The sequence below is a fragment of the Elephas maximus genome, chromosome 2 (assembly GCF_024166365.1).
Source record: "Elephas maximus indicus isolate mEleMax1 chromosome 2, mEleMax1 primary haplotype, whole genome shotgun sequence".
In the NCBI taxonomy this organism is placed as follows: Eukaryota; Metazoa; Chordata; class Mammalia; order Proboscidea; family Elephantidae; genus Elephas; species Elephas maximus.
Window position 1 is genome coordinate 147,209,448 of NC_064820.1, and position 13,458 is coordinate 147,222,905.

Sequence of the window (13,458 nt, forward strand, 5' to 3'; positions counted from 1 at the left end):
TTCTTTCCCTGAATCTCTCTTCTATATTAGGTCTTTCCTTGCTGTTACTACCTTTGCTTGTGTTTTTAGTAATGTCTGTTGCCCCACTAGACCATAAGCTCTCCATGTCTGGCACATAATAATACATGTAAATAAATGAATGCATGTGTAAATGGGAAACCCTGGTGGCGTAGTGGTTATGTACTACAGCTGCTAACCAAGAGGTCGGCAGTTGGAATCCGCCAGGCGCTCCTTGGAAACTATGTGGGACAGTTCTACCCTGTCCTATAGGGTTGCTATGAGTCGGAATCGACTCGACGGCAGTGGGTTTGGTTTTTTGGTTTATGTATAAATGAATGATTGTAACATTGTTTTAAAAAAAACCCAGGGCCGTCGAGTCGATTCTGACTCATAGCGACCCTATAACATTGTTTAGCGTGCAGTAAAAACGGGACGATGCAGGACCCGGCAGTGTTCTGTTCTGTTGTAAATAGGGTCGCTATGGGACCTGGGTGTCAGGGACTATGTAGGGAAAACCCAACCCAGCCATTTCTTTTCGGCGCAGCCGGTGCTGTCCCGCCTCCAAGCGAGAGGCGGCGCTGTGGAGATGCAGCAGTTTCCGGCCGGCTTTTCCTTTCCTTCTGCCGCCGGCGCCGGAACTTCCTGCTTTCGTTGGCCGCTCTGGGATGGCCGCCCCCACAGTAGCTGTTGCTATCTCTTAGTGGTGCCGGAACTTCCTGCTTTCGTTGGCCGCGCTGGGATGGCCGCCACCACAGTAGCTGTTGCTAGCTCTTAGTGGTGGCCCTTGCCCGGCTCGCCGACGGCAGTGCAGCTAGCCCTTTTGTTCTCTTCTCCATCGCGCTGTCCCGAAGGGCGTCGGCTTTCCCGCAGCGAGCAGTATGGGCCGGGAGTCACGGTGAGGCAACGCGCCCAGCGGGGGTGCGGGCGAGTGGCTTCTTCGGTGGAGGGAAGAGGCGGGAGTTGAGGTGGCCAAGGGGCCAGGTCTGGTCCAGCGCGGCCCCACGTGCGGCCGGCGCGGTCCCGCGGCTGCTGGTGGGGCTCGGGGCCCTCGGCTGAGGGAATGGCTGTACTTGATCTGGCTACGGGCACAGGAGTCTCCTGCATTATCGTCAGCCGATTCGAGCCCCTGGAACGGGAACAGCCCTCCCGGGTCGACTATGATTGAGCGCCACTTTCACGCAACCAACCTTGATCATTTCAGTCAGTAGTGATCCCTACTGCTTAGGGTTTGCAACATTTCCTAAGCGCCCTTCAGTCTGTATATTCGTTCTCTGTGCGTGTGTGATATTTTCCAAGTCAGTTGCAAGGAGCATGTGCACATTTTTACATAACCTACAACACCGTATAAGACTAAGCTTTAATTGAGCCACAATAAGTACATGTTACATGGGCATTTATTCTGAAAATAGGTTTCATATTTCTCTGTTACCTGGTTTCAAACTTTTTGAAACCGAAGATTGAGAGATCTTGTTAGGACTGTGAGATCTCTTCAGAACTTTAGATTGTTCATAACTGGTTCAGCACCTTGAGATTTTTATCTTAAAGATGACTGTTTGCAATGTGTTTAGCAGTGATTGAAAGAGCTTTTATTTCTAGGGACCATGAGGAGTTTTTTTAAAAATGTTAACTGTACTTTATTGGGGTATAATTATCATTCAGGGAAATATACAAAGCTTAAGGGTAGAGCTTGATGAAATTTAGCAAATATATAAACCATGTAATCATCGCCTGGGTAAGAACAATGTCACTCTGGCCGCCTTGACTTTTTTGCTATTCCTTGAGCACACCAATTAAGCTTCCTCTTCAGGATCTTTGCGCTTACAGTGCCTTTTGCTTTGAAAGTTCTTCTGCCATATATCTGTATGGTTCCTCCTGTTACTTCCTTCAAAGCCTGCATAACAAATGTTACTTTATTATGGAGGCCTTCCGTAACCACCTGATTTAAAATTGCAAACCTCTCAAGTCACATTATCTTTCCTTTTCCTTTACTCCGATCTATTTTTCTTCATAGCAACACTTGACATATTGTACGTTTATTTCTTTACGTGTCTATTAACTCTTCCTCCACCAAATATAAGCAGCCTGTAGCCCAAAGGCAGAGGCTTGGTCTGTTTTCTTCACTTTCCTTGCTTCTCTTTCAACAGTTTTCCTCCTCTCAACATGTGATGTAGCAAAAAGGTTCATTCTTTACCCCCAATTTAAAAAAGGATTGTGAAAAGAATCTTTTCAGTTTTTAATATGTCTGCTGCTATTTTGGAGGGAAATGTAATAAAATAAAATAGACTCTGTGTGAGCTAAGCTTAATATTTGAAGTAATAATATTCTAGCCACTATCGGAAGCGATCAGCATCACGTGGACGCTCTGGAAGTCGATCTAGAAGTCGTTCTCCCTCTGACAAAAGAAGTAAACGTGGAGATGACAGACGGTCTAGAAGTAGAGATAGAGATAGAAGGAGAGAGAGATCTCGTAGCAGGGATAAAAGAAGATCTCGGTCAAGAGACAGGAAGCGTCTGAGGTAAGACATAAATCTCTAAAAAACTGATGATAAATTAAGCTTCTCCAAAAGTGTGTTTTGGGCTAGAATTTAGTAGCTCCTTTGTAGACCCTCTGCTTTAACCCCAGGTTATTTGATTAGACATAGAAGTAATTCAGCTAGACCAAAAATTCTCAGACAGTATTTTAAGTTCGGAAACATCAGGCTGTCTCCTCTCACCCAGAGAGAGCCCTTAAAGGCCCCTGAGAGAGGGGGAAAAAAAAAATAAGGAGAAGGTAAGGTAATATGACTAGAGGATTCAATTTTAATTATATCCCAGCAGAACTGGAAACTGTTCAGAGCAGCCACTAAACCAGGCAGGAGAAAGAAACAGAGGGCAGAGCCATTTCCAAACCCTGCTTGTTATCTTAAAACATTTTAAATAACTCTTAGATTTAAACCAAAGAATGCCTTAATTTTAATTGTCCTTTTACTTGTTGACATGCTCGCTGGCACCAGTTAAGCAGCCTTAAATTTTTCTAGAAGTGAACATCAGTTTAAGTAAAAGTACTCTACCCTACACCAAAGATAACTTTTCTAAAACAGTTTCTCATTAAATCAGAAGGGAAAAAAAGGCAAGTTTGTACAGGTGCTATGAACTAATGACAGAAAGAACCTTGACTTTATCTTTTTCAAACATTTGGAGAAGAGAGTGCAAAGGTAGTACATGGCACTTAGGGAAAATATTCACCCGTGAGAACGTGGTTAATGCTAACTAATTCAGTTTTATATTTGGTCCCAGGAACAGTGTCATACAGTTCAGTCAAGTACACATTAAGTGAAATTGATCATTTAAGATTTGATTTTTGACTTCCTTCTGTGAAGGTTGAATAATGAGATTTTAGGTAAAGAAGGATTTTGAGATGATATAGCGAAGTCATGGTATTTTATAGATGAGGAAGCCAGTACCCAGAGAGATAGCAGAGTCTGCCCTATGTCATGTCGCTAGTTAGTAGCAATGGGTTTTTAAATCTTCAGATCAAGTAGCCCTGGTGGTGGAATGGTTAAGTGCTTGGCTACTAACTGAAAGGTTGCAGTTTGAACCTACGAGCTGCTCCGCGGGAGGAAAGACCTGACAATTTGCTCCTGTAAAGATTATAGCGTAGGAAACCCTATGGGGCAGTTCTACTCTATCCTATAGGGTCACTATGATTCAAAATCGACAGCACACAACAACAACAATGACAATCTTTAGATCAGTGATCTTATCCCAGCTCCATCCTGCCCATCCTTAGGTTTAGGCTGTCTTTGAAAATTATATTTTTTACTCTAGGCTTTAAAGGCTTTAGATTTTAAATAGCTATTATTATAGATATGTTATTAATTTTTTTCAATAAACATTTTTTAAACTTAGTATTCTCATTTTTTCACTGACCACTTGTAAGAATTGTCTTGTTCCTTATTTAGCTGATGTGACAATTAGTTGAAACCTCTGCTTTTAATAATGGTAATAATTAAGAAGCTTCTTTCATCATGGTACAGAATCATGATTTGAAATAATAGCTTCATTTGGTCACAGAATAAATGAAAGATACCTTCCTTTCAGGCGTTCCAGAAGTAGAGAGAGAGACAGAAGCCGAGAGCGACGAAGATCTCGCAGTCGAGACAGGAGACGCTCGAGAAGCAGAAGCCGGGGCCGGCGATCCAGATCCTCCAGTCCTGGCAATAAAAGCAAGAAAGCCGAGAATAGGTAATGTTATCATCAGGCCGTACCTGTCACACAGGTCAGGAACTGGCTCTTTTTTTAATTTATCCTTATAAATACTGAATTTGGGTCCTACCATGACCTGTTGGCTGAATGTTATTTCAGTAGGTTATAAAGTTTATAATTCAATTGGAAAATACTACATTTCATCAGTTGTTTTTTTTTAAAAGCTATATTGAGGTATAATTTACATACCGTACAGTTCACCCATTTAAAGTGTACAGTGGCTTTTGGTATGTTCAAATATGTGCAGTCATCATAGTCAGTTTTAGAACAGTTTCAAAAAGAAACTCTGTACATTTTAGCTGTCTTCTCAATCCACTACACCCTCCCCGCCCCCCCCGCCCCGCCTAAGCAATCATGAATCTACTTTTTGACTTTCTGTCTATAGATTTCCCTATTCTGGAATTTCTTAGGAATGGAATCATGTGGTATGTGGTCTTTTGTGATTGGCTTCTTTCCCTTAGCATAATGTTTTCAAGGTTCATCCACATTGTAGGCTGTGTCAGTACTTCGTTGCTTTTTATGGACTAGTAAGATTCCATTGTATGGATAGACATTTGGATTCTTTCTTCCTTTTGGTTATTACAAATAATGCTGCTATAAACATTCATGCACAAGTTTATGTGTTGACATATGTGTTGACTTTTTTTGAGTATATACCTAGGAGTGGAATTGCTGGGTCGTATGGTAACGCTGTTTAATCATTTGAGGAACTGCCAGAGTGTTTTCCAGAGTGTTTTCCAAAGTGTTTTCCAATTTTACATTGCCACCTGCAGGGGTTCTAATTTCTCCACATCCTTGCCAACACTTGTTATCTGACTTTTTGATTCTCCCCATCCTGGTTGGTATGTGGTGATATTTCACTGTGATTTTGATTTGTGTTTCCTTGATGACTAATGATCTGTGTGTTTATTGGGTATTCATATACCTTCTTTAGAGAAATGTCTTCAGAGTTTTTGCCTATTTTGTATTTGAGTTATTTGTTATTTTTTAAATTGAAATGCAATGGTTTTTTGAATATTCTAGATAAAGTCCATTGTACAATATACGATTTACAAATATTTTCTCCTGTGAGTTGTCTTTTCACTTTCTTGATAATGTCCTTTCAAGCATAAATATTTTTTATTTTGATGAAGTCCAATTTATCTATCTTCTGGTGTCTTATCTAAGAATCCATTGTCAAATCCGGGGTCATGAAGATTTACCCCTATGTTTTCTTCTGAGAGTTTTAGAGTTTTTGATCGTGCATTTAGGTCTTTGATCCATTTGGAATTAATTTTTATATATGGTGTGAGGTGAGGGTCCAGCTTCATTCTTTGCATGTGACTATCCAGTTGTCCCAACATCATTTGTTGAAAAAACTCTTCTTTCCCCGTTGAGTGGTCTTGGCATCCTTGTTGAAAATCAGTTGACCATAGATGTATAGGTTGATTTCTGGACTCTTAATTTTGTTCCATTGATCTATATGTCTCTTCTTGTGCTAGTACCACACTGTCTTTATTACCATTGCTTTGTAGTAAGTTTTGAAACCAGGATGTGTAAGTCCTCCTATTTTATTCTTTTTCAGAGTTATTTTGGCTATTCTGGATCCCTTGCAACTCCATGTGAATCTCAGAATCAGCTTGTCAGTTTCTACAAAGAAGTCAGCTGGATTTCAGATAGGGATTGCATTGAATCTGTAGATCAGTTTGGGGAATATTGCCATCTTAACAATATTAAGTCCTGGATCCATAAACATGGAATATTTTTCTATTTATTTAGAGCTTTAATTTCTTTAAAAAATGTTTTGTAGTTTTCAGAGTGTAAGTTTTACACTTCTGTTGTTAAATTTGTTCCTAAGTATTTTATTCAGTTTGATGCTCTTGTAAATGGAGTTGTTTTCTCAATTTCATTTTTGGATTCTTCATTGCAAGTGTATAAGAATACAATTGTCTTTACATATTGGTCTTGTATATCTTGTATCCTGCAACCTCGCTGAACTTGTTTATTAGCTCTAATAGTTTTTTAGTGAATTTTATGATTTTTAATGTAACAAAATTGTGTCATCTGTGATTAAGGTAACTTCTTTCTTTCTAATCAGGATGCCTTCTATTTGCTTCTCTTGCCTAATTTCACTGAATAGAATTTCCAGTACAATGTTAAATAAATGGATGAATAATAAATAGAAGTGGGGAAGGTAGACATCCTTGTCTTGTTCCCGATTTTAGGGGGAAAGCATTTGTTCTTTCCCCATTAAGTATGATTTACATGTGGATTTTTTGTAGATGCTTTTAATCAGGTTGAGGAAGTTCCCTTGTAGTTTTTTGTTTTTAGTTAATTCTCAGTATTTACTGACTAAATGAGTGAACAAATGAAGTCACAGTCTAAGAGTGCGTGAAAGTAAAGCAGTGCAAATTATTTGTAGAACAAAAATAAAAATTTAATGATTTTGGAAAATTACTTAGAATCTTGTTTTCAGAGGCATTCTCTCACTTTTTATTTTGAAATACCTTTTTTTTAAATTGTGGTAAAAATATATATAATGCAACATTTGCCAGTTCAGCAGTCTTTACGTGTACAGTTCAATGACATTGACCATGTTCGTGCTGTTGTGCTGCTACCACCACCATCCCTTTTCAAATCGTTCCACCATCATTAACAGAAACTGAGTGTCCCCAGAGCAATAACTCTGCCTTTCCCTCTCCCCTTTACCCCTGGTAACCACTAACAAATTTTGGTCTCTATACCTTTGCTTTTTCATGTAAGTGCGATCATAGAGTATTTGTCCTTTTTGTAACTTATTTCACTCAGCATTCTTATATGTACACTGTACTATAGGTGTGTATGAGTTTCTCTAGGGTATGTACCTAGGAGTGAAATTGCTGGGCCATAGAATATACATAGCTACAATTTTAGTAGGTAATCCTAAATTCTTTTCCAGAGACCTTGTACTAATTTATACTCCAGTCAGCAGTGTATGAGAATTGTGTTGTTCCATGCTGTAGCCAATATTTGGTATTGTCAGTCCGTTTAATTTTTGCCAGTCAGGTAGATGTGTAATACTAGTATTATTGCATTTTCCTAGTTACTAATGAGATTGAACACCTCTTTATATGTTCATTGGCTATTTGGATTTTCTGTTTTCTAAAGTACATGTTCAAGTCTTATGCTTACTTTCCTGCTGATGGTTTCGGTCTTCAAAAATTAATATATAGGAGTTTTTGTTTTTAATATTCTGGATATATGCTTCTTTCACATATATGAGTGGCAGAAATATTCTACTCCTGTGGTTTGCCTTTTTACTCTCTGTAACAGTACTTTCGATGAACAGATACTTAAAGAAGAAACATTTCTCAGTTCATTTTGTGAATATTAAAACATGATAAGGGCAGCATGAGAAAAAAATAGGCTATACTTACTCATAAACATAAAGTTTAGAATTCTGAATCCGGCAATTTTAAAAAAAGATAATATACCATCAACAAATTGTGTTTGTTTTAGGAATGGAAAATCCGTCAGTGTACTACTCCATACTATTAAGAGCCAAGGAGAAAAGTCATAGATTCAGGAAAAAATATTTTTATTAAATTTAACATACATTCATGTTTAAAAGTTGTCAGCATTTTTGAAATAGGTGGTGGTAATGGTTACAAAACATGACATGAATTGTACACTTAAAAATGTTTAGAATGGAAAAAAAAATTTGCCTAGAAGATATTTGACAAACTGATTTGCAGATATTAAGACTAGTCAAAAAATTATAGATGTTAAGACAGTGTGGTAATAGTACAGGGATAGACAAATAGAGTAGTGGAACTCAAAGAAATTTATGCATTTTGATAAGTGACAGTGGTGATACTGCAGTAAGTGGGAAAAAGTTTTTCAAAAAATAGTGCTAGGCAAACAGCCATCTAAGATGCATCATATGGTCTCAACCCACCTGGATTAAAGGAGAATGAAGAACACCAAGGACAAAAAGGCGATTACGAGCCTAAGAGACAGAAAGGGCCACATGAACCAGAGACTACATTATCCTGAGACCAGAAGAACTAGATGATGCCCGGCTACAACCGATGACTGCCCTGACAGGGAACACAACAGAGAACCCCTGAGGGAGTAGGAGAGCAGTGTGATGCAGACCTCAAATTCTCATAAAAAGACCAGACTTAATGGTCTGACTGAGACTAGAAGGACGCCGGTGGTCATGGCCCCCAGACCTTCTGTTGCCCCAGGACAGGAACCATTCCTGAAGCCAACTCTTCAGACAGGGATTGGACCGGACATTGGGTTGGAGAGGGATGTTGGCGAGGAGTGAGCTTCTTGGATCAGGTGGACACTTGAGACTATGTTGGCATCTCCTGCCTGGAGGGGAGATGAGAAGGTGGAGGGGGTTAGAAGCTGACGAAATGGACATGAAAAGAGAGAGTGGAGGGAGAGAGCGGGCTGTCTCATGAGGGGGAGAGTAATTGGGAGTGTGTAGCAAGGTGTATATGGGTTTTTGTGTGAGAGACTGACTTGATTTGTAAACTTTCACTTCAAGTACAATAAAAATTATTAAAAAAAAAAAATAGTGCTAGGGAGTAGCCAAAAGATGGAAACAACTTAAGGGTCCATCAATGGATAAATGGATAAACAAAATGTTAGTACATATAATGGAATACTACCAGCCAAAAAGAGAAATGAAGTCTTGACCCGTGCTACAAGATGGATGAACCTTGAAAATCTTACTCTCAGAGAAATAAGTCAGTCACAAAAAGGACAATATTGTATGACTTCACTTTCATGAAATAACAGGAATAGGCAAATATATAGAGACCAAAGTTGATTAGTAGTTACCAGGGGTTAGAGAGAGGAGGGAAGAGGCAGGCATTTTTTAGGAAGCAGTGAGTGTTTGTTTATGGAAATTTGGCAACGATTATCCATGATGGTTGCAAAACATGATTAATGTAACTAATATCACTAAACTGTACATTTGAAACGAACTGGCACATGTTGTGTTACATATTTTTATAACAATAGCAAAATGATAATGCTGGGAAATTTTGCTGTTCTATGGAGAAAAGTTTAATGAGACTGCCTATCTCAGACTGGAAACCCTGGTGGTATAGTGGTTAAGTGCTACAGCTGCTAACTAAAGGGTTGGCAGTTCGAATCCACCAGGCGCTCCTTGGAAACTCTATGGGGCAGTTCTACTCTGTCCTGTAGGGTCGCTATGAGTCGTAATTGACTTGATGGCACTGGGTTTGGTTTTGGTTTTATCTCAGACTACACAAAAAAGCAATCCCAGGTGGATTAACGTCCTAACTGAGTGGCAAAAGTGTACAACTTTTAGAAGCTGATACTAGAAAATATCCTCTTTACTTGTGGTTATCTTATCAAATCTGGAAGGATTTCTAATATACTAAAGAAAGCACAGGTGATACCAGGAATGGGGGGTGGGGCGGTGAAAGGGAAGTTTGCTTAAGGGGCATTAAGGTTATGTTAATAGTTGTGGAGCGATTTGGAAAAGGATAGCAAGAATGGGTGCAGTACTTGAAGAATATAATCAGTGTTACTGAATTGTGCATGTAGAAATTGTTGAAGTGCTGTGATTTGTTAAGTGTATTTTTACCACAATAAAATTTTTAAAGAAGCATAGACCGTGAAGGGGTGAAAGAAAGATTAATGATTATATTGAACTTAAGAAATTTTATTAGTTGTCAGATATCATAAGTAGAGTGAAAATAGAAGCTTATTGGGATTTTAAGTTATCTATCTTTAAATTATCTTGCGGAATATTAAGATCTTGGTGTATTTCTCCATTAATGTTTTACCTCTCTTATTTAAAATTTGTAATTATCTTTAAATGGTATATCTACTTTTTTCTTCTTGTGTGAATTTCCATTTAATAGTGTTTGTAGTTTGTGTCTTTGAGATTCTTTTGTTATATTTTCAAGGTATTTAGTAATGGAATTTTAAAATGCAATCTACTCTTAGAAGTTTATTCTTACCTAAAAGAGTGAAATAGAACTCTATAGAAGTATTTTTAAATAAATGTTTACACAAATAGATGATCTCTTTTTTCTCTTCTGTCTCTTTTATCTTTTTTTGGTAGATCTAGGTCCAAAGAAAAAACAGATGGTGGAGAAAGTTCTAAAGAGAAGAAAAAAGACAAAGATGACAAGGAGGATGAAAAAGAAAAAGATGCTGGTGTATGTTTACTAACTTATAAATAACATATATCAAACTTGTTTCTAGAATGACAAATTCTTGTTCTTTATTAATGTAATACGTTTTACTTTTGGATGAATGATAACAAAGATGTAAAGAAACAGAAAGATAAAATAATAGCTACTCATGAAAAAATTTCTCAGAAAGGTTACATAGGCATTAACTGTTTTTACTTACAAAATATGATCATACCCATATGCATTATTGAGTACCTTGGTTTTCATTCGTTTTTAAAATTATGGATTTTATCAATGTGTGTTTCTTAGTAATAAACAGCAATATACATACCATCTAGCTTAAGATATAGAGTATCTTGCTGTTTCCCTTGTTATATTTTGGATATCTTTCTGTATCTGCGTACACAGATACAGCTTACAGTGTACTGTTGAAAAGAGATAGAGAGATCATTGTTGATGATATTTAGGTTGGATATTTAGGTTGTTTCTAGTCTGCAATTATAAATGTTGTTGCAGTCATCTATATAAATGGGTCTCTTGTGAATATAAACCAGAAACCAGAAACCTGGATTCTGACTTTGGCCACTATGTTGTTGTTTTTGTTGTGTGCCTTCAAGTTGATTCGACTCATTGTGACCCTATAGGACAGAGTAGAACTGCCCCGTAGGGTTTCCCAGGCTGTAATCTTTACAGAAGCAGACTGCTACATCTTTCTCACGCAGAGCGGCTGGTGGGCTTGAACCCCCAGCCTTTCAGTTAGCAGCTGAGCACTTAACCACTGTGCTGCCAGGGCTATACCAAAAAAATAAAACCAAACCGGTTACTTTTGAGTCGATTGCGACTCATAGTGACCCTATAGGACAGAGTAGAACTGCCCTATAGGGTTCCCAAGGAGCGGCTGGTGGATTTCAACTGCCAACCTTTTGGTTAGCAGCCAGGCTCTAAACCACTGCACCACAGGGCTCCAGGGATCATATACCCAAAACGCAGTGCTGTCGAGTCGATTCTGACTCATATATACCAGGGATCATATATAGTAGAGGGTAAATTGTTGTCAGTGAAATAGCTTTGTCAGTGAGTATGGGTATTTAAGATTTTGATAGATATTATTATCAAATTGACCTCCAACAGATTCGTACTAGTTTAGACTTCAGAGCTTAGACACATGAGGGTGTCCGTTTCCCCTCATCCTTTCCAATGTGACAGTTTCAAATTTTAATTTAACTAGTCTGTTTAGAGGTAAATGGTACTTGAGTTACATTTCTTTAAGTATGAGTGAATAAATAATGTGAACATATATAAATTTATAAGAAATAATACATTTTCTTAAATTTATTGACTACACTTTGAACTGCCTATTTATACCATTTTAAAGTAGTTTTTTTTTTTAATGAGTCTTTTTTAAAGCAACCTGCTTGTTGAGGAGGATAGCTAAGATACAACATGGAAAGTCTAGAGGTCTGGTTTCTGATCAAGTTTCTTTTATTGAGTGACTAGATGTCCTTGAGGAAAGCACAGGGGACTTACTTTAGATGATGGATCTGTTATAAAGGGCATAAATTGAGGAACAAGGCTATTTTTTTTTTTTTTTAAAGAAATAAGTTGAAGTTACAAAGATAACCACTTATAGAACACTTGGAAAGTCATATATATTTCTCTATGATCTCAGGTGCCCAAAACACTATCACCATTATAATTTTATATTATGGACGTGATCATGATTTGCTTCCTCCTCTAAAATCTTGATTAAGGCTTTAGAAGGGCTATTTCTAGAAAACTTAGATCTAAAGACTACAAACACCAAAGCTTTTTAATCTTGTTGGTACATAATTTTTATAACTTTCATTAATACATTAGTTTGTAATAGAAAATTGCTTTCATTGGAGGAGTGTGGAGGATTTAAAATTAAGAATAACCATGGAGCTTTCCTTGCTAATTCATTTTGTTTCCACTTTGAGGAAGAAATTAAATTCATGTGTGCATATTTCTGGTAACTAAAATGAGATTAATTTATGGTGTTTGAAATCTATTTTTTGTCTTTCTTAGTTGAAGATGCTTTTTATTTTTTAGCATTGTGACTTTCTTTTGATAATATATTCATGGGTATATTGCCAAAGATGCGTAATCTACTAAATGGTCTACATTTAGGAATGTGTATGCATGTATATACACACATATATATACACACACGCACACATATACACGCATACATATATACGCACACATATACACACGCATACATATACGCGCGCATATGTATATGCACGCATATGTTCACACATATATATACACACACATACACATACATGTACACATCTTTTGTTATTTTCATTTTTATAATTTGAAGTACTTATTTGTCACTAATTTTTTTTTTTTTAATGGGGCAGTTCTACTCTGTCCTATAGGGTCGTTATGAGATGGAATCGACTCGACAGTGCTGGGTTTGGTTTTTTTTTTAGGAGTAAAATTGTTAGTTCTTGTTTTAATCTTTTTTTGTCTGTCTCTTTTTTTTGTAAAGAATTTTGACCAGAATAAGCTGGAAGAAGAAATGAGAAAGCGAAAAGAAAGAGTAGAAAAATGGCGAGAAGAGCAGCGTAAAAAGGCTATGGAAAATATAGGGGAACTAAAAAAGGAAATTGAAGAGATGAAGCAGGGGAAAAAATGGAGTTTAGAAGATGATGATGGTATCTTTGTTTTTTGGCTTCTATAGCAATTCATGTAGAATATTTTAGAATTACAATTAATAGTTCATATTGAACTTTTCAATCCCCTTTTAATATTTATGTTAAAATTCGAATTATAGAATAGTGATCAGTAAGGATTGCTGTTTTTACTTTGAAATGGTGAGTTGGGTGCTTACAAGCCTAGTCAATAACTATATAACTTTTTCACTTCCAGGAAATGAGGATAGTAATAAGGATAAACTTAGGACATGCTTTCATGTCCCTCCTGTGAAGAAAAACATTTTTTCTCCATGTCTGATTTTGACTTTTGAGAGTTTAGTAAAGTGGAAGATTGTGAAATATTATACAAAATGAGATTTTGCTCTGTTTTCTGTGAAAGCACTGCA

The 13,458-nt window shown here is 37.3% G+C and overlaps 1 protein-coding gene across 3 annotated transcripts in view; it reads left to right on the forward strand.

Annotated features, from left to right (window-relative positions):
- Positions 1-649: 649 nt before the first annotated feature.
- DDX46 (DEAD-box helicase 46) overlaps positions 650-13,458 on the forward strand; it is a 71,406-nt gene continuing 58,597 nt past the window's right edge. For all 3 annotated transcript variants that reach the window (XM_049873677.1, XM_049873678.1, XM_049873679.1), the window contains exons 1-5: positions 650-895; positions 2,328-2,516; positions 4,081-4,224; positions 10,316-10,412; positions 12,907-13,072. In XM_049873677.1, coding sequence (XP_049729634.1) covers positions 879-895; positions 2,328-2,516; positions 4,081-4,224; positions 10,316-10,412; positions 12,907-13,072 — 613 coding nt within the window. In that variant the 5' untranslated portion in view covers positions 650-878. The remainder of the gene's footprint in view (positions 896-2,327; positions 2,517-4,080; positions 4,225-10,315; positions 10,413-12,906; positions 13,073-13,458) is intronic.